Source organism: Thermobia domestica, chromosome 1 (genome assembly GCF_964235325.1).
Source record: "Thermobia domestica chromosome 1, izTheDome1.hap1.1, whole genome shotgun sequence".
Classification (NCBI taxonomy): Eukaryota; Metazoa; Arthropoda; class Insecta; order Zygentoma; family Lepismatidae; genus Thermobia; species Thermobia domestica.
In genome coordinates this window covers 97598788-97620187 of record NC_137454.1, presented here as the reverse complement: position 1 = coordinate 97620187, position 21400 = coordinate 97598788, and the positions used below count along the sequence as shown (strand labels likewise).

The window sequence follows — 21400 nt, the reverse complement described above, 5'->3', positions numbered from 1 at the left end:
GTTGAAAACTATGTCATGAAAAATACGTAACAATATATTCATTAATTTTATTTCTTTTAATTACATTTGTCCTTAATCCGGTGCCACATGCGTTTTCCGGACATGAAAATGTGTTCATACAGGGTTTATTTTTGTGGTTTTACAAAATAAATTGACACATTGCACATTATATTTTATAATACTTTAGGATTAATAGGGAAGTCTTGCACAGTCAAGTCATTTATTAACGAACAATTAAAGTACATTGTGGTGAAGCATGCAACATACATATTAATATTTGAGTTAGTGAAGGGAAGCAGCAGGACGGAATGAAGTGAAACAGAAAATTTCCATGCGTCTGCTTTTTCCCTTTACAAACCTACGGAATTTTTCCATGAGTCTGCACCAATAGATTATGTACGGCATTAACATCTTAATTAACCATTAAGCCTTTAAATACTCAAAGGAACTTGTGTAATATAATTAAAATTCACTATGTTGAAGTGCATTTTTAGCCAATATTACGGTATCAGCAGGAGAAAAATACGTGCAGGTTTACTTTTGGCACACCACTCGAAATAATGGTTGAAATAATATAATTCTTTCATTGATTTTTTCTTATTGTTTTCTAAATCATTTGCGCTGGGTGACAAAAATATCTCACTCGGTATTGTTAAAATTCAAGGAAGTCATAAGAAGTAACTGTTGAAAAATTGCAATTCTGTTACGATTTGCGTATAAGTACGGCGTCCGGATGTATGGTATAAAAACTACAGTGCGAAAAAACAAACCAACCTGTGCTGGGTGGCCACTAAAAAGCACGAATGGTATCTTACCGAGTTAGAACAGGGTACAGTTGGGGGACCCGAGCAGCAGCAAGAAAGTGCGTTCGAAGGGAGCAGGCGCGTCAGCGACGGTGGGTCATGCTCGTAAACGAAGGTAGTGGAAACAAGTGGGGTTTGGCAATGATACTAGTTTCAAGAGCACTTGTCATGGTTTCATACTAGTAGCGCTCCAGTTGTAAACATAAAATACACTTCTGTACACTGTGCAGAAACACACCGCCGGTGGAAAATAGTATCTAATACAGTCATCTTTCACATGCACTCACTTACTTTATCCGCACTAAAGAACTTAAAATGATTTACACTAGTAACTCCTACATTTCCAAACCTAAAATACAGGTGTATTACTTTGGATTTAATTCTATCGCCTGCAGAAATTTGTTCCTTATAAATACGTCTTTTCATGCAAAGTATTGCAAAAGGAAACCAGCACCAAAAATACACTTCAACGCATTAAGAGATAACGTAAATTTCAATTTTACTGTATATTATACATTACTACGTAAGTGCGTGCAGGCAATGTGAAAATTCAAACTTACCACGTGTTTCTTCTCCTTTTCATCACTGATGGTTCTTGCTGATACAATCTCAAATGTTAGAGTAGGAAGTGTTGTATCAACGTCACCGTTGGCTGTGTCCTCTGGAATGACATTTACTCTAGATTCTCTAGGAACTTTAGACCATGACCCTGGAACAACATACCAAAGAGGAACATTGGGAATATAATTGAAATAGATATATGCAAAATAAAACGAAAGTTTATCAAGCACAGAAACCATCATAAATCAATTTTCTAACACTTGAGTCAAGAATGGAATCTACTTCGACTTAATAACACAAATATGCCTTTACAAGCAAGTACAAGCAAGATTAACGTTCATATACTCGTACACAAAATTTATATCATTGTAACTCATCCATTTTCTATACCGCCATATTTGCAATATGTTGACATTACATATTTCACTTTCATTTATTTAAATATTAACAAAATGCTTCTATTAATTGTTAAAATCTTTTTTTTTTTTAATTTTAATAATCTCGTGCAAAAATTTTAAAACAACAATTGTTATTAATTGTTAAATTATTTTATATATTTGTGAATTCACTTTTATATATTTGTGAATGGAACATAATGTTAATCAAATCTAGTTATTTTGCTCTAAAAAACAAGAATTTTCAAGTTCATTTATTTTATACAAAGGGACATGTAGGGATAAAATTTAATGAATCAGTGGATGAATTGTCAAGAAAAGCGACAACAACTGGAATTTGATACAATATAAAACTGCCATTCCATAATTTCAAGTAAATTTACAACAGAAAAGGAAAATAGACTTATGGAAAAAGAAAATTAGACTCGGTGCTGGAAAACACTTCTGGCAATTAATAGACATCAATGATAAACCGTTATCCAATATCATAGAAAAATGGTCAAGATATAAATCGATTTTACTCATTCGTATGTTTCTTCATACAATTTTAACTCCGATAAAACTACATCAAATTAATAAAAAAGAAAATAATCTATGTTGGTGTGGAAAAGATTTTGGATCGATCAATCATTTAATTTTTCAATGTGAACTATATAATAAAAACAGAAATTTCTTATGTCAACAATTAGTAGAAATAACATTTTAAAACACATTTTTCTGACCAGAACAAAATGAATTATTTAATAACTATACGATTTTTGTTACAGTTTCAAGGACCTAACGTCCTCTTCATCAGACATTGAGAAAAGACAGATGACAGCAAATCTTATATCTTCCTCAGCCGTTATAATCAATAGCGAAGAAGAGGGAAAGAAGAAAGATTTGGAAAATTTCTATAAACAACTTAAAAATAATGGATATAGGATAGAACAGATAAAAGGAAAGAAAAAAGAAGAAAATATAACAAAGAAAGAAGAGGAAGAAAATAAGAAGTGGTATGGAATTCAGAGCATAGGAGGAAATACGGAAGTGCTAAAGAGGTTATTAAGAGAAGGAGGTATTAAGACATAGAAAAGGAGGAGAAACGTTGTTGAGGTGTATAAGGAAGAAAAAGAAAAGGAGGGAAAGCAATATAGAGAAAGAAGAAGAAGGAGTTATCTATGAAGTGAAATGTAGTGAGTGTGACATGAAATACATAGGGGAGACGGGAAAAAGGCTCATAGACAGATTGAAACAACATAAAGATGATGTTCGAATGAAAAGAGAAAATAATGCTATTTACAAACATGTGAAAGAAACGGGACATAGGATAGATTGGGAAGGGGCTAGAGGTTTAGAAAGAGAAAAAAGAAAGATTATTAGGAAGTGGAAGGAAGCGAGAAGAATAAAGAAAGAACAAGAGGAGAACTTAATGAACTGGACAAGTGGTATAAATATACATGAGCAATGGGAGAAATTATTAGAAGTGATAGAAAAGAAAAATGCATAAGACTATTAGTGCAATTTGAATATTTCCCTGTTATTTTATTTTATTTTATATAAAGATCAATAGAATTGTAAATTGCATTGACAATTAACATATATTAACAATGTAATTATATGATATTGTTACATATTACAAATTTAAATTTTATATATATAAAACAACAATTAAAATTATATAAATAAAATGCTAACTAACGGCTGAGGAAGATATAAGATTTGCTGTCATCTGTCTTTTCTCAATGACTGATGAAGAGGACGTTAGGTCCTTGAAACTGTAACAAAAATCGTATAGTTATTAAATAATTCATTTTGTTCTGGTCAGAAAATGTGTTTTAAAATGTTATTGTGACTATCCAGAACTATGGAGTTTATTTATTTAGTAAAAAATATGCAAACTTTGCCAGTCAACATTAACATGATATTACACTTAAAAGAACACGATATATTAAGTAAACTTATTCAATTCATGATTCAGAACAATCTAAATTTATTTTTTTTAAAAAAAGGAGGATAAAACATCAACTAAGAAGTTCATCAACTATCCTTATGTTATACAATTCTGAATACTGGATAAAGAACAAAGGTATAAATGGAAACACCTGAAGAATCATTAAAAAAATAACTAAAAACCAAAAAAAAATATCCAGTATTCAACCTTAACAGAAAAAAAAAACTAGTACTAAACATTCAATTCAATTTCAGGATATAGGCAATCAAGGATGTAAAATCTGTGCCGCAAATGAAAAAACCTCGCCCGAGGAATGAACGAACGAATTCACTTACACTGAAAATACTGCCATAAGTATTTTATAAACATTTTAAAGGTGTTATGTTAACTAGATTATTAAATTGATTCCATTGAATCAGATCACTTCTATACAAAACGTAAATGAAAATGAAAATGAAATCTTTCAGTTTTACGTCCCACGTCTATGCCGGTTAGGCTAAAGGAGACGGTGATAATGAGAAATGAATGAAATGATGGAATGAAGAAAGTGGGAGAAAACGGGAGAACCCCAAGAAAACCCACGAGCACGGTGTTTGTCCACCACAAAGTCCACACGGCGCAAGCTGGGATCGAACCAGGGACCCCAAGCACCGGAGGTGAGCGCTCTACCACTGAGCCACCGCGCCCCCACTATACAAAACGTGGTTTTTGTGCTTGTATTAATAGGAAATATATCACTCTTGTCCATACTAACTGAAAAAGAATAACTATTACTAACAGTGTGGTATTTATTGAGTGTTAAACGATCGGCACAACGAAAAAAAATTATGTAATGTTTGTAATGAATTTCACATTCCTATCAAAAGATTTCAATGAATAAAATACTACTTTGACGCTCATACATTTTCCTCTGGAAACGAATTGTCACGCCGAGGAAGGAGGATAAATTCCCTCTCATTATCCTGATCATTACACAATAAATATTTATATATTTATTGCAAATAAAAGTACCTCGACTCATTTCTGGGATATCTCCCACTAGCACATGTTTCTCGTCTAAACAATTGAAGGAAATCAGTACAATTTAAGTATTTTTTTAAATTTGAAAGCAGATTTAGAACATTCACGGTTTTATGAGGGTCACATATACTAGCACTCCTCGAGTTAAATAATGTTTCTCCTATATAAACTAGGGGGGCACGGTGGCTCAGTAGTAAAGCGCTTACTTCTGGTGCGTGGGGTCATTGGTTCGATCCCCGGCCAAGTAAGTTTGTGGAGGGAACCGTATTTTTTTCAAATGACATACATCACGATATTACCTATTCCAAATGTAATAATACGAAAACTTAAAATGCCGAACGTGTAATTCAGTGTCCCAATGCTGAAAACCCAGGACGTTACAGAATCACAAACATCGAAAAACATTCAAATTTTGGTAACCTCGAGTACGTTTATTTTATCTGGGCACACTTCCGGCCAGTGCACTTGGTTGGTCTTTAAAGTATTTTCTGCTAGCACTCACGTGAACGTTTGAATCCAATAGACGTCTTATTGGTTTTGTCGTGAAGGTGACTTTAGTTATCACCTAGCTCATCAAATGAGGTCATTGCTATTTGGCAGATATTTGTAGTGCTTAGTTGCCACACGCGAACATATGTGTTACAGTGCTTTGTGAGTGGTGTGGGATTTCGCTGTGTTTCCTAGCGTACTGCAATTATCAACCGTGGCATGGCAACAATGCGTTGTAGATAGACGCATTATTTGGTCGGGAAGCGTGCCAAGAAAAACAAATGAACTCTAGAGCAGTAATAACGCAAATGATACAGGCGGGGCAATGCACATCTAAAGTACTTTAGCGTCTAACACTATAATCACGATATGACGAATTTCAAATGAATACAAACAAATGTTACAAGGGATTGGAAAATTGACTTTTATACAAAAGTCTTTATTCTGAAAGGTTACCTAGGTAAGTTCCTCATCAAACTGCATAGATGTTTTTAATGCATGTGAAATTACAATTCCGTTTACAGCAATTCGATACTCACACCGTTATGGAGATACGGTAAAAAATGCTAAAGTTTGCATCACTAGTTTCCCAGATTTGCCACCACCCTGATTATATAAACACTGAAGATAAAAGGATGAAACAAAAGGTAAGATAGAGAAATGTCATAAGGCGCAGAGGGTGGGGCGTGCTGTTTGTTCTACAAGGCTCCTTATCATTGGCACTGGGGAGTCATGCGAAAATTTTAAATCGTAAAATACATACTTTGTACGTCATTTGACATATTATTGAAAAACCATGATAAATAATTTTGTTTTATGTTTTACTTCGTAAAATTCATTTTTAAAGTGAATAAATGTGATTGACTGTCTGAATTTTGTTGTGATAGCTGCTTTGGTTTCGCGTCTCTCACCTGTGCCTTGTACTAATAGCTTTTGTAGAGAGGCCACAACTCAATAGTGGCCATTTCATAAGCGGTGACCCACGTGAAAACAAAAATCCTACAAAGTTATTATTATTATTATTATTATCCTTTTAATGGTGTAGCCAATCACATATTCTCCAATTTAAAATTTTCCAGGGGAGCTTGAAGGACAAAAAGCTCCATTCAGTGTGCTCTATGGCATTTTTTGTTTAATCTTTTATCTTCAGTCGTTTGTAATTTACAAGCATTGGACATTTTACCTGACTGTGGAAGAACTCAAATTTGGACGTTGGCCATTTTGTTAACGGGACTCCACATAAAAAAAAGTCCGGCAAGTGCTGTTTCCTTTTTCATGTTCTTATCAATGATCTATTAAATAGGATACTTCCTCGTTTACAATATTCGAATGACCTCCAGTGACCCATGATATGGGACCCCATGTAACGAACAGCACGCTCCATTTAATGTACTCTATGACGTTTCCCTATCTCACTTTTTCTTCCTTTTTTTTATTTTTAACGGAGCCCCACACGAATGTTTTATCTACAAAAGCTGTTTGTTTTTTCATTATCTTTTCAATGATCTATCAAATCTTTTCAATAATCTATCAACCTTCCCATCAAAAAATTTCGCCCCTCTCAGGGCCCTGAGAGAAAAGCAAAATGCTTTATTCGAATGCACTCCTGGGACTTCCGTATTTCAGTTTTTGTTCCAACTCTAGTCGTTTCTCATTTACAGGCACTGGACAAACTTACAGACTCATTCTATATATATATCTATGTCTTTAATAGCTTCCTGTTCTTATCTTATACATCAATGTTGCCGGATCAAATGTAAGTGTCTAAGCAGAGACCGTAGAAAGCTTATTGTCGGATATTTTAAAATTATTGAGAGGAATCTAAATTGTGTCAACATCGTTCTTAAAGTTCTTTTTACAGGACTATGAATGTTAATTACATTAATATTTCGTATAGCAAAGCAATACTGTCCTTTTGTGATACTGTTCCCTTGCTGATTCCTAATTGTACTGCTATTCTCTAATGACATATCTGTTGTAAATTTCAACTTGTATGAATAGATATGCTGTACCACAGCTAGGTTTAACCAACGCACGAACGCATACACATAAAGCAAATACTACTACTACAATATTCAGTCATGCATATTTCCAGTGTAACTTTCTTATACTATTTTACAATATTGTTCTCACAACTATGAACCAGTATTAATAAATTACATTGTGATGACAATAAAATTTGCTGTAATTTAAAGGTTAACAGATCCGAAATGGAGATCGTTATTGTCTTGGATAAGGTTATTTTATGATAGAATATTGGTTTCAAATATATCCAAAACCATGTTGGAGAAAAAAATCCTGCCCATAGCCAATGCATCTTGCCAGAAAACCAACTCTTCAGACTGAAAAAAATATAACTTCTGAGGCAGGAAATTGTGAAATCAGTTAAATTTCATAGATTAACTGTCATTTTGTGTAGAGAATGTTCCAAAGCTCGTATAACTAAGTCTACCAATACTGGTGGGTACATCTCTACGACGTCGAACGAAGCTAAATGTATTGGATCTGCGACTACAAAGGAATTCAAAATGGTTTTTAATTCGAGACTATTCTTGACAGTATATTTAAATTATATGATGAAGCTTACAGTACAACTATTGAACAATGTGTAAGTGGGACTGTGAAAACCAATTATTATAGGTCTCAATAGTACATCAGGTTTATGTATTTTGGGAAGACCATATGTAATGGGTAAGAACGAGCTTTGGATTCTGAGGTTTTGATTTAGTCTCGTATTGGAGAAAATTTGATCAACCAATCAAATCAAAGTGTGATTTTTGATATAAGGCATTTTAATGAATTGCCCTTGCACAAAATGAACCTAGACTTAATGTGCATATTCATGAATTTTATCACTATATTGTTATTTGGAAATTATTAGATCTTTTTTACCTTTATCTACTTTGATACAGAAGAGATCGTGTACTCGTAATAAGGAATTACATTAAGTTGTTAATCTACTACTGTGTGTACCAGAATCTTTTGGTAGAAAGAGTTGAGACATTACAAAGTACAGTAAAACCTGCCTTCAACGGACCCTTTATTAAACGGAAAACTGTCTTAACACTAGAAGCACGAAGCAGTCATTTTGACTGCTTCAAGATATATAATTTCGTATCACTTCTGTAATATTTTCGCTAAGGCCCTGAAACTCGTTGACTTTTAGTATTTTTGTGTCCAGTTGTTGATAATATTTATAATAAGTTTGTCCCTTTTCACAGGGGCGCTAGTGTCAGTTATACCTAGAAGCACGAAGCAGTCATTTTGATTGCCTTATAAAGAGTATGGAAAATTTGTGTTTCTGTTTGTAATTTGCAAATGGCAGCATTTCACACTTCTTATTTCTATACAAAAGAAAAATTAAAACTTTTATTGATTGTAATTTGAGACACAGAAAGCTTATTGTTTTCTCTAGCAGCTTCATAGTAGATTTTTCACTGTCTTTCAAGATATCACGTAGTGTGTTATTATAAACCATCAAAATTAGTTCAGGTACATGCGGCCAATTGTGAGTACGTATAGTTAGTTGAGGGGAACCGCGTACATGTAACATTTTGCTATGAGACCTCAAGAAATACATGACCTCTTAGAAATTGAGTCTGAAGAAAATAATGAAAATTTGCAGAATTCTAGTGAAGGGGATGAAAACTAGTGTTTTTCAACCTGAAGAGAACATTTTATATTCAAGTGATGAAGAAAAGAAACAATGATGGAGAAGACAACGACAATAGTGGTGTCAGTTTTATTGCTCCAGATGGAACAATGGGGACAAAATTGGATTTTGGACAAGGTGATGTTTGCCGTCTACGTAAGCAGAATATTGTTCGCGAAGCTCCATTACAGATAAATTTTGGCAAGAAGCGAGTGTCTGAGAAAGAATGTAGTAGTGCTTTTCGTATACTATTTGATAAGCCAATGAGGAGGAATATTCTGAAGTGCACTAAAGCTGAAGCAAATACGTAGGCAACTGAACTCGAAAACATGGACTTCAACTCTTTGATGACTACAATATTATTTGGGCCTTATTTACTGAGGTGCTAATAGTGCTTTGCAATATCCATTAGGGTCTTGTGGAAAAGAACAAACGGGCCCTATATTTATAGGTAAACAATGAATAGGGATAGGTTCTATGAAACAAAACGGTACTTCTAATTTGAAGAAAAGGGAACAAAATCTGCAAGACTTCAAACGGACAATTTCGCACTCGTGTGAGAACGTTTGGATGCATTTACTGAGAAGTGCACAAAATGTTAGAAACCACATGACGTGATCGTTGCCTAGCAACTCTATCTCACGAAAGTCAGATGTCGATTTCAGCAATAAATGTCAAATAAATCCGATAAACTTTACATCAAGTTCTGATTACTTGCCGACGTGCAATCAAAGTATGTCCTAAAAGACTTTCCATACCTGAGCAAGGATTTCGAATGCCCTGCTGGGACACAGTTAAGTGAATTTGTAGTGTCTAGTTTGATAAATCCATTCATTAAAAGGAAATCAGTGTTAAATATGATAACTTCTTCACGACAACGAAACTAGCAGAATCGTTTAGGGCTAAATGTACTAGTTTAGTTGGGAGAATAAAACAAAAAAAGATTAGAGCTTCCTAAAGGTTTTGCAACCTCAAAAGACAAAGACCTGTATCATTGTGATTTTTACCATGATCAGAGTGGTAATATATTAACTGTCTACATATGTAAGCGGATCAAAAGTGGTTGTGTCTTGAGTTCCATGCATAAGTAAGTATCAATTTCCGCGATACCAAAGAAAATGATCTAAAACTATAACATGTTACAGTCAGATGAAGTTTTGTGTAGACTTCGCGAATCAAATGGTACAGAAATACACAGTGTGATGTGAGTATAGACGGTGGCCAATGTACGTTCTTTTCAACTTGGTTGATTTTACATGCTTTACTTCGTGGATTATGTACGAAGAAGCTACTGGAAAGAAAATCAGTTGGCTACAATATCCCCAACGTTTGGCCAAAGAGATAATAGTCAATGTCCTAATGGCAGTGACAGTGTATCTGAAGACAGGGAAGTCCCTTCCACACGCAAGGGAATACAATGTCAAGTACGATTGTGAAAAGGTATAAAACAGCAGACATATGTTTGAAATGTGGAAAGTGCGTTCGTGGATAGTGTATTGCAGAGATCCGAAAGCGAATTATGTGCGCCAAGTGAAAGTGACCTCCTCCTAAGAAGATATTTTCGAAAGATACCATAGAAAATGTTATTTTACAATAAACATTTACTATCTAAGAGTTGACAGTAATCTTTGGCTATTTTCATTATTTTAAAATCTATGGTATTAAACTTATTTTATTCACAAACATTTTGATATTACATATTTGATGAGCTTAATGTTTATAAATAAACATTAAAAAATAAATAATTTGCTAGATAGGGTTACTTGTAGATGTGTCTCACTAAGAGAGTCACCAAATTCAGTCATTATATGATACCATTATTTTCTTTTTTACTCAGAAACGGAAAGCAGTCAATTTGACTGCTTTGTGCTTCTAGGGGGTACAAAATTCCCGTGCTTCTAGTGTTAAACGGAAATATTTCACGGTCCCATGAATTTTGGAGTTAAAAGCGTGTAAAAGGTCCTTCATTAAGCGGAAACTGTGTTATGCGGACAACGGAAAGCAAAATAAAACTTTAACGGAAAATTCTCAGTTTCAGACTACACGGATTAGAAAATTTTTTAGACATCATGTTTGAGGGCTAACATATACATTAAACTGTCTGCGATAAATTCTTCGTTCTTTTCTTAAATCTTTGTGGAGAATGTTGACCTTTGTCAACCACTACTCATATTCACCGGGATTTTGCCCCCACAAGTTTCGGCTGGTCTTCGGAGCATGTTAGCTGTCAGTCTTCTTTGTGTCAGTTACTTCAGTTCCGCTTGTTAGCGACTAGCGGTAGCCGACAAAAATGAGGAGAAAACTGATAAAACAAGGTTTTGGAAAATAGGAATTGACGCAACGAAGCGGGAATTATATATCCCTATCACGTGTCGTAAAAACAAGTAGGAAAGAGTTCAGAGGACTATCAAAATTCCAGAGAAAGCTTTTCTGTATCCTGAACTATACCGCAGCCAGGCAGCAATTTATACAGAAAATCTTGCTTGACTACTAGGAAAAATAAACAAAACGTTTTTTGTGTATTAATCCGTAGAAGGAAGACGTACTGTAATTGAGCAAGTTACGTACACCTATATATATTCTCAGTATGTCCGTTATAAGCATTTTTTTTTAAAACAAAAGGTCTACCTCCATTAAGCGGAAACCTGACTTTAACGGAAATTTTTGCGGGTCCCGCTCGATTCCGCTGAAGACAGGTTTCACTGTATATTGTTTTCCATATATCATTTACGTATTCCTCATTAGAAATAAAATTGGTGGCTTTCTTAACGGGAGCAATAACATCGTGAATAGGCATATCAGTGGGTTGAAAACTACATTTAAGTCCAAGCCTGAATATTTTTGCGAACTTATTTGGTGTCTCTATATCCATGAAGTTCACTAAAAAGTTGATCCACAGAAGTTTCATTATTGGACTCTTTCCTTGTATACTGAGATCATGAACCCCATAGAATATGAATTTTCTTCTTTAGCCTATTGTATTTCACATGCAATATTTATCAATCTTTTCCTGCAATCTAAGAAAAATAGTACGCAACATAATAGCCATAGTGTGGGAATATACTTGAAGGTGCAAGGCCAAAAGTTTTCAACAACGACTACGACTTAAATTGTCAATTTCCTTGTGTTTACATCTGATAACAGTTTGCAATAACTACTGTTTTAACTTGTCAATCTGCGACAAAAAAAAAAAAAAAAAAAAAAAAAAAAAGGTAAATTGATTGCGAAGAGTATGAATCTTTGTATTTTATTTTTATTTGCTATATTGACTATTATCATCGTTCGCAATTTGTACACGTAAAGATTGTAATGTATTAAGCAGCTTTAGGTCATTACATGCAGATACAACGAAATCTAATACTTTTGTCTATTCTAGAGTCATATTTACTGTTTCTAATTTGAGCATCACTATTTGGTAAAATAAGTGTTTTCTAAACTACATAGAATAAGTGTTTAAAATTTTCATAAGTTCGTAATGTGTGTTACTTTTAATACTTCAAACCAAATTGAACAAGGCAACAAATGACCATATGAAATTGGGTACAAACTATATTAACACAAAAAAAAAAAAAAAAAAAAAAAAAAAGTAGTAATAATTTTATTCCTTGTCGTCTTACATATGGTTCTTCACTTGATTCTTAATATATAAAGACAATTGCTAAAACAGATACCACATTGTTTTACTAATCCGACATTTACCGTAATCCACTAAAAGCGTCTCTTTAGTGTTTATTTTTGTCTTATTCTTGGTATTGTTAATCTATTTGAATGTCTATGGAAATAACTTATTCACTTTAGCCTAGATGTTATCTTCTTGTTTTATGATTTCTTATTATTATTGAATATTTTGTACTGTATGTACTTTGACTATCTTTATATCTTAATTTATGGTTCCGTACGCATTAAGTTGAATCAATATTTCTCCTCCTATTACTACATGGATAGAACTTGTTAATCTACTTGCCCTTATCCTTATACGAAGATACTTTACAAATATCTAAAAGAATTACTTTTATTACAAACAAAAGATACATTTGTACTCTCGGCCACATTATAATAACACATTTCGCCCTAAGTCTATATATATTCACGAATGAATTTGAAAGATAACGTTTAACTACAGACATCAATAATATTTAATCCTATAATATTGAATATGTATTTTAACGAGATCGAATAATTTTAATTACGTGAATTTTTATACGACGTTCACTGAATATGTTATAACAAAGTAGTGACCTGAACATGGTACAGCGTGTTAGAACAGTAATGTAGGTCCAGGATTTTTTACATAAATTGTACTTCAAAACATTTACAATACCATTTATATTACCATTTCTTCGAGAAACATAAACAGCGATGTAATAATTATTCTGATCATCATAAACACTATATACACATACCTAAGAAGAAGAAGAAAAAAGGAAAACAAATTAAAGTTCATTTATTTAATTACTAGATAAATAAATTCCTTGCTAAGATATTTTGCTTATTGTTAATAATTATAGTATTGGTGTGATCATTTTTTTTTAATTATCATAAAACTATACAATAAGGAGCTTGTAAAACAGTAATTTTTCAAGACTGCTGCTGTTTCGCAAGATATATAACTAAAGGGAAACTATTTTTGATTTTAAAAATTTGCAGCATAATACGATACAACTGTTAATGAAACATAATTGATTGCATATAAAAATGGAACTTGCTAATTTTCTTATACAGATGCAAATCATCAGTCATTTCCCATATTACTAATGCTTTTTTTGTATTCATAACTGTACGATGTGAAATACTTCATAGCTTACTTTAACACTTTAGTAACTTCGTAATATCATTCAACTGACGAAGAATCCAAACCATTTCTTTATAAAGAAACCATTAAATGAAAAATGTAATCTAAAATTCACCGGCTCTATTAATCTGTACCTTTGATTTCAAGACATGGATGTACCATCGATGAAACTCTAACATAATTTAATTTCCTTTTCTACATTCCTTCATAAAGACAGTTTTGGTATTAACAATTAAATAAAACAAAAAAGAGAAAGCTTAAACCTAATTTTAGCTTTAGCTTGAACCAAACTTTTATAACTAGATGCACAATTATACACACGCCAAACTGGGGAACTCTCAAAATTACAACCAACAGCACTTATAATGCGATACACAACTTCAGATTTCTATGTTCCATTTTTTCCGGACGCGATACGAAAAACAGGTAAAGAGGGTGCTGTTTATAAAAGAAGCTATTTTTCAAGTTGGATGAGATTTTGCAACTTACTTTCGACCAATTTCAACCTCACGGAAACGCTTGTACGTTTCACTTATTAAAAAAATTAAAACATTTAAAGTTGGAGATAAATATACACCTAACTTTCTTCAACCCCACGAAAGGTCCCATTAAGATGCCTCATAAAAAGCAAATGACATATTTCATGAAATCGGATAATTTTATGGAAACAATTTTGTAGACGTACTTCTTTTTAAAATGACGTAAATTCATCTCTTTGCCTCTGACAAATTTCAACCCCAGCAATAGGAATAGTTGTTAAGTCTCAAAGAAATCACATGTTATGTTTTATGAAAATCGGAAAAGTTGACTAAATTTATAGATGAGGACAAAATATAGTACTTTTATAGATGGAGAAAAAATCGCCGCTTATTTCTCGCTGATCTCGACATTCCAGGCAAAGGGAAGGATTAGAAAGTCCGAAAGAAAATATACTCCCTACTGCATCAACATCCATATTTTCTGAGTTATCGTAAAATTACGTATGTGGGATAATTTTGAAGTTGTGGCCACCTTATTCCTTTATGATGGAATCTTGTTAGTTATCATTTACGTATGTGCAAACTTCCAACTGGAGGTTTTCTTCGCCCTACTTTTACCCCCTTGTGATTTTTCATTCAACTAATTAATTCATAATCATGCACTGTACTTCATAATCATGCAAAGACATCATACATATCTTTCAGTTTAGAGACCATATTTGTGGTACGTTAAACTACACATTTCCTCTAATTTCATTTTCAAACCTTGTCGTAAACTTGAAAAACATTTTTAACAATGTAGTTAATAGAATATTTTCTTTTACGTCGTTGGAATGATATCAGTTCTTAATTTTCTCCCCATCTCTTTCTCATGAAATAATGTGAATCGTATATTTATTCATTTAGTTTATTTTTGAGTGACGTAGAGCAAAATGAATTTTAAATTAGAACATTTGACTTTTGTTGTTGTTTGCGGTAGTGTTTTGCAACACAAGTGAGTAAGTTGGCATGCCCTTCTAAATTTCAAGCTACGCTACGAGTTACTTGCAGTGTGAAAGTAATTTAAGCATGTTCAAATGTGACTTCGATAAGCGTTGGAAGCAGTAAAATACAATGATCAACAGATACTATAATGTTGAATAGAAAGTCACATTAAATTCTCTGATGTGGCGCGGTTATTGCTTTCAAATCTGTCCTTCCATACCATGAATCTGGACCAACGCAACACACAATTCTAATGATGGTGGGGGCACAGTGGCTCAGTGGTAGAGTGCTTACCTCTGGTGCGTGGGGTCCTGGTTCGATCCCCGGACAAGTAAAAACTGAAATGAAATCTTTGAGTTTTACGTTCCACGGTTATGCCGGTTAGGCTAAAGGAGACGGTGATGATAAGGAATGAATTAAATGGTGGAATGAAGAAAGTGGGAAAAAACGGGAGAACCCCGAGAAAACCCACGCACACGGTGTTCGTCCACCACAAAGTTCACTTGGCGGGGGCTGGGATCGAACCCGGGACCCCCAAACTCCAGAGGTGAACGCTCTACTACTGAGCCACCGCGGCCCCCCGGCCAAGTAAGTTTGTGGTGAACAGCATCGTGCCCGTGGGTTTTCTCGGGGTACTCCCGTTTCCTCCCACTTTCTCCCTCCACCAATTCTTCCATCATTCACTTGCTTTAATCATCGTCTCACACCAATTCTTCCACCATCCCTTAGCCTACAAGACATAATCGTAAGACATTAAACTCAAAGATTTCATTTACTTTCATTTCTATTGATGGAGAAAATGCACGATGTTTCGTTATAGATTCTTCAGAATCTATTGGATTAATGAAAAACTGATTATGGAATTTGGTTTCATATCTATCATATTAAGTAGTTTTTCAATTACTATCCCAAGGTTTGAAGCATTCATGTTAGAAATTATTGAACTTTTATACATGCTTATATCTATCTGGTGCCGCTATTCTTCCTGTCAGTTTTTGAAAATATAATTCTGATTCATGGAGCAAGGATTATTGAATCCATCCTGCCTATCGAATTGCTCTCTGTATACGCTCAATAAGCAAATAAGAACTTACGGAAGACCATGCAAAACAGTAACTCAAGAAGATTACACCCACGATGACATACTTAAATTCTAATTCTATTATACAAACTAATTCTGTTTTTCAACACATGTCAGGGCATAATTACAGAACCTTAAGTAAGCAGCTGAAGAAGACCAGTACGGAAGTAAAAGTCCGACGGTGATGTTGATGAGAATGATGATGAAGTGACGACAAAATCTTAGAGTTGATGACTAGGATACGAAAAACGATCTTTTGATTATTCTATACTCTAAGTCTTCGCAACCTTTAGAGTATAAAATAATATATAATCCTAGATTAATGGACTTCCTCATGCATATATGGTTAGCATACGCACTTTCAGCGCAGAAGTCTCGGGTTCGATTTCTGGTGGGAACTCAAGTGGTTCGGACTCCATGTTAAGCTGTAGGTCTATGTTTCATATACCCTCAGTGCTAAAAAGATACTAAATTATAATGTTAATACACACATAAGCATTGAGAGTTCAATACTAATAATATGTTTCAAAAAACATAATATATAAATTTATTTTCTAACATTTTAATGTACTAAATATACATAAATAACCATAGGGTGCCCAACAAGCGGAGCAGAACGTTTGAGCGCGGCCACTTGGGCGCAGATATTTGGGCACAAAGCCGTATAGCTGAATAGGTTGATCTACTTAAATGCGTTTTAATGTATTTTGTAACTAGAACTCGGATGTCTACGCAATAAAAGCCTTTGAAATAGGTACTAATATCACAAACACAAACAAATAACTGCACAACTTTTTTTTTTTTTTTTTTTAATAGAAAGGTGGAATTTGATAGCAATTTTCTTTAAAAAGCTACCTTTAAAAACTCTAAATTTTCGTTGTGTTATAGTATGTCGTATGGTAAACAGTCACTGAAAGTCTCAGTTGCATTAAATTCTTGGTTTAGTTCTAGTAAATTTTTGGATAACGCACAAAGAAAAAATGTACAGGTCTAATTATTTTGTTTCTAGAATGATATATCCTAATTTAAGGAAAATCGGAGACCATGACCTTCCTTTTTTTTTCCAGCATGAATCTGTATTGGACTTAAATAAAATTTGCTGTAGGCATCCTGCTACACTCCTAAATAAACTTCTGTGAAGTTACCTTTATATCGTCTCTAACGTAAAGGAATAAGCATTTTGGTTATTCATAACTTCATAGCTATTCCTAACATTGTATTACGGTTTATTACTATGTATTTACAACAGAGATAATTGAAAAGGAAACAACAGAGAAATATAATACAGATATTGAATAATTTATTTTTGTCTTATGTTACATTTATCATGACATTATCATTCCATGACGGTATGACGTCAAACCCCGCAAGTATTCTACAATGTCAACAGTTTCAAAATTCTGTACAATACGGCGAATTCTTTCATCTGCCTGAATATATTTTCTTGGGCGACTCTTCTCCTCGAAGGATTGACTCGTACACTAAGTCCCGCTTTTTTGTGTCCTTCGAAGAGCATCAATAAAGCGCCAAATTGAAGGATGGTTCATTTGAAGCTCCGATTGCACTCCACGATGAGCTGCTTCGGCGTGGTGTTCGTTCTTGACTATGGTAATTGAGAACTCTGCCATACAGATTTCACATCCTTATTAGAAGTAATGCTGTTCTTCTTGTATCATGCGTTTTAATAATTTATTATAAAAGATGAAAGTGCAAAAATGAAAATATATGCAGTAATGTACACATTTTAAGAAATTCTATAATATCTGACTCGAAAAATCAAGTAGGCTACACAGTGCAGTATCAATATATAGTCACATCTTTAAAATAACTAAACATTAACGAAAAAGTACGTTTTCTTTACACAAATTATATTTCTTTATTACATACGTCTTATTTTATTGAAAAGAAATATCCTTTTAAACCTAAGCCAAATGGTACAAAGTACAGATATCGCCACCCCGATAGTCGAGAGTCTCCTGCAGTTCCTTCCTATTTCTTTTCAACTGATAAAGTTGTGGATGATGTGCAGAAACTTGTTATTTTTTAGTTTTTGCAAAATTATTTGTGGAAGTGTTTCGAAATTTCCAATGCCTAAACATCCGGGCTCTAGTTATGAAATACACTACAACATATGTAGGTAGGTAAACCTATTTGGATAAAAAGTTTTGCGCCCAAACGGCTGCGCCTAAATGTCATGGACCCCTAACGAGTACACATTAAAGTATATTACAGAAAATTAGGAATTAAATAAAAAAGTATCATAAAACTTACGAATATGTGCACTAGTTTGACTTTGAGCTCCTGCATGTCCGCCGAAACTTAAGGTTCCCTGGCCAAGCCTTGAGTCTGGCTCATCGTCTAAGTTTTCCAGATCTGGATTTAACATCATCTATTTGGTTACCTAAAATAAAAGTTTTTTTTTAAATTTCTTTTCACAACATTATCATAATTAATGCAGTAACTCTTGGTTTTCAATAAAAAGGCAAATAAATAACCTCGGATACACTAACTTGGGAACACGCTTGTTCAATAATAGAAATGGTTAGTTCAGCTCTTGATGATGGCCATTCTTACCTAGGTGTCTCTCTTTTAACATTAAGCAAATCCCTAGGTAGTATTTTGAAAAAAAAAAAAATAATAATAATAATAATAATAAAAATAAAAATAATAATAATCTATTGCGTTTCTTTATAGTCTTCAAACATTTACAAGCACAACTCGAAAAATCCTGGTAGTCAGGTTGCCCGGGCGATTGGAAATATGAGTCTGGCCCTAGCTTTCTTCAGGGACGGCGTTAAGGGTGGGCGGGGATGGGCGACCGCCCATCCGATGGATGACCTCGCCCACCCATCCGCCCACCCCAACAGAAGTAGAATAATGAAGGTGACTCTATTTAACTCTGCAATGAACAATCATTTTAAGACAGATACTTGTAGTAATATAATGATGCCAAAAGTTGTGATTAATGAATTAAAGTTTAACAGACACACACCCACACAAAATCGTGCTATTGAAATCCTGTGTTTGTATGTGCTGCGCTGGGAAAAAGGCAGTGCTTTTTAAAATGATGACTAAATAATGGACAGGACTGGGGACTTGTCTATTGTCTCATTTCAGAAAGAGAGGGAGCGGAGTAGTGCTTTGTGTCGGCGCGATTGCTTCTTAAAAAAGGGTTGCAACTTGCAATTGTTTACAGCAATCTACCGCATGTCTTACCCGTGTGGCATTAAGCAGATTTGTAAAAACCCTTATTATAGCATTGTTGAGTTGATCTCTGTTGCGTTCAAAAGTCTCGGCGGTCTGTGCTTGCTCAGCTAATATGTTAAAAAAAAAAACCTTATCAGCGATTTCTGCTCAGGCTGTGTCTTCCTCGTGTTCAAAGAAGAACGATTTTCAATCCGTTGACGTGAGTGATAATCCTTCTTCTTCAATGGAGAAAAAGACAAAAAATACGAATACATGTGACAACTAGTGCTGTCGAATTTTTGTGACATTTGCGGTTTTCGGTTTTTGACAAAACTGCTTTTCTGAAAACCGAAAACCGCAAACGCGGTTTTTAAAACGGAAACCGCAAATGCGGTTTTGAAAACCGAAACCGTAAAAGCGGTTTTGAAAACCGAAACCGCAAAAGCAGGTTTCAAAACCGACATTTCGGTTTTATGAAATTTCACTTTTTTCAAAAACCGGTTTTCGGTTTTTTCAAAAACCGATGTCGACAGCACCAGTGACAGCCAGGATTCGCAATTTGAAGTGTTCGATTTCGAAGAAAGTGAAAATGGACTAGATGATGGAGAGAGCGAAGACGACAGCAGTGCTTCTGAAGATACTACTAAGGATTTGTCAGTGAAAACAGAGGGATCTTTCTGCAAAACCAAAATCCCTAGTTGTATTAATCATGTCAACGATTTAGCAGAATTTCCATCCGACAAACCCCACCAACTACATTTGCATCATTATCCCACAATAAAATACGGCAGGGACAATCGATCATGCAAAAGTGAATGGTATAACACATTTCCGTGGATTGGGTACAGTGTACAGGAAAATGCAGCTTTTTGTTTTCCTTGTAGAATGTTTTCATTGCCGAACAAAAAGAAAAAGGAAGATTGATATATTTACAGCAGTTGGTTATAAAAACTGGAAAAGAGCTATGTAGAAGGACTCAGTTTTTCGAAAGCACGAAAACAGCGAGCATTACAAATCTCAGATTGCTTGGGCTTCGTTCAAACAAATTAAATCCTTAGGTAGAAATGTATCTGTCGCCACATGTGTAAGTGAAGTGTATGACCGCCAGGGAAAACAGTCAGTATATTGCGCGTCTTGCTGATTTATTACGCTACACCGCGGTGCAGGGAATTGCACAAAGGGGCAACAGGGAGGAGGAAGTGAAAATAGGGGAAATTTCCTCGAACTGGTTTCGTTAGTTGCTAAGACTGATGAGATCCTACATAAGAAATTGCTTAATGCTCAAAAAAAAAAAAAAAAAAAAAAAAAAAAAAAAAAAAAAAACGCAAAATATTTAGGGGTATACATCAATCCAGGACGAATTGTTGGCGGCTTTTTGTAAGTTAGCTAAAGAAACAATTAAGGGCGAAGTTGAACAGGCAAAGTATTATAGTCTATTGATAGATGAATCAAAGGACATAAGTAAAGTGGTGCATGAGAAATTCCTTGATTTCCATCCTGCTGAAAATTTAGATTCCGAGTCACTGTATCGGTATGTGAAAGAAACTGTGCAGTTGGGTATTCTTCTAGAAAACTGTGTTTGTCAAACATGCGATGGAGTCAACGTTTTGAGTGGGCAATCTCGTGGAGTCCAAGCACTAATTAAGCAAGAAGTACCTTAAGCCATTTACGAGTGTATCCATTGTATGAACCATAGATTAAACCTTGTTATTGTGGATGTCTATGTCCAGAACACGCTCAATGCCCCATTTATGTTAGTATATTATGACTGAGCAAATATCGGTTGAGGAAGAAGATATCCAATCGCAAGAAGACTACAGACTAGGATATTTCTTCCTGTACTTGACAGAATACTTTCAGAAATGAATAGGCGTTTTACAGAAAATGCAGGTAGGCCCTATTTTATGTGGGATAAGCAGTCTTCACCCTAAAAGTGAACACTTCCTGTCATTTGAGAAAATTGAACCAATTGCGCGTCATTATGGATGTGATGTCGATAGTGTAGAGGTGGAACTGAAACTTCTC

The 21400-nt window shown here is 34.3% G+C and overlaps 1 protein-coding gene across 5 annotated transcripts in view; it reads right to left on the bottom strand.

The window, feature by feature from the left end:
• Window positions 1-21400, bottom strand: part of Snx21 (Sorting nexin 21) — a 62617-nt gene that overhangs the window by 30682 nt on the left and 10535 nt on the right. For all 5 annotated transcript variants that reach the window (XM_081761074.1, XM_081761068.1, XM_081761070.1 and 2 more), the window contains exons 2-3: window positions 18461-18590; window positions 1364-1512 (exon numbers count right to left, since the gene is read on the bottom strand). In XM_081761074.1, coding sequence (XP_081617200.1) covers window positions 1364-1512; window positions 18461-18578 — 267 coding nt within the window. In that variant the 5' untranslated portion in view covers window positions 18579-18590. The remainder of the gene's footprint in view (window positions 1-1363; window positions 1513-18460; window positions 18591-21400) is intronic.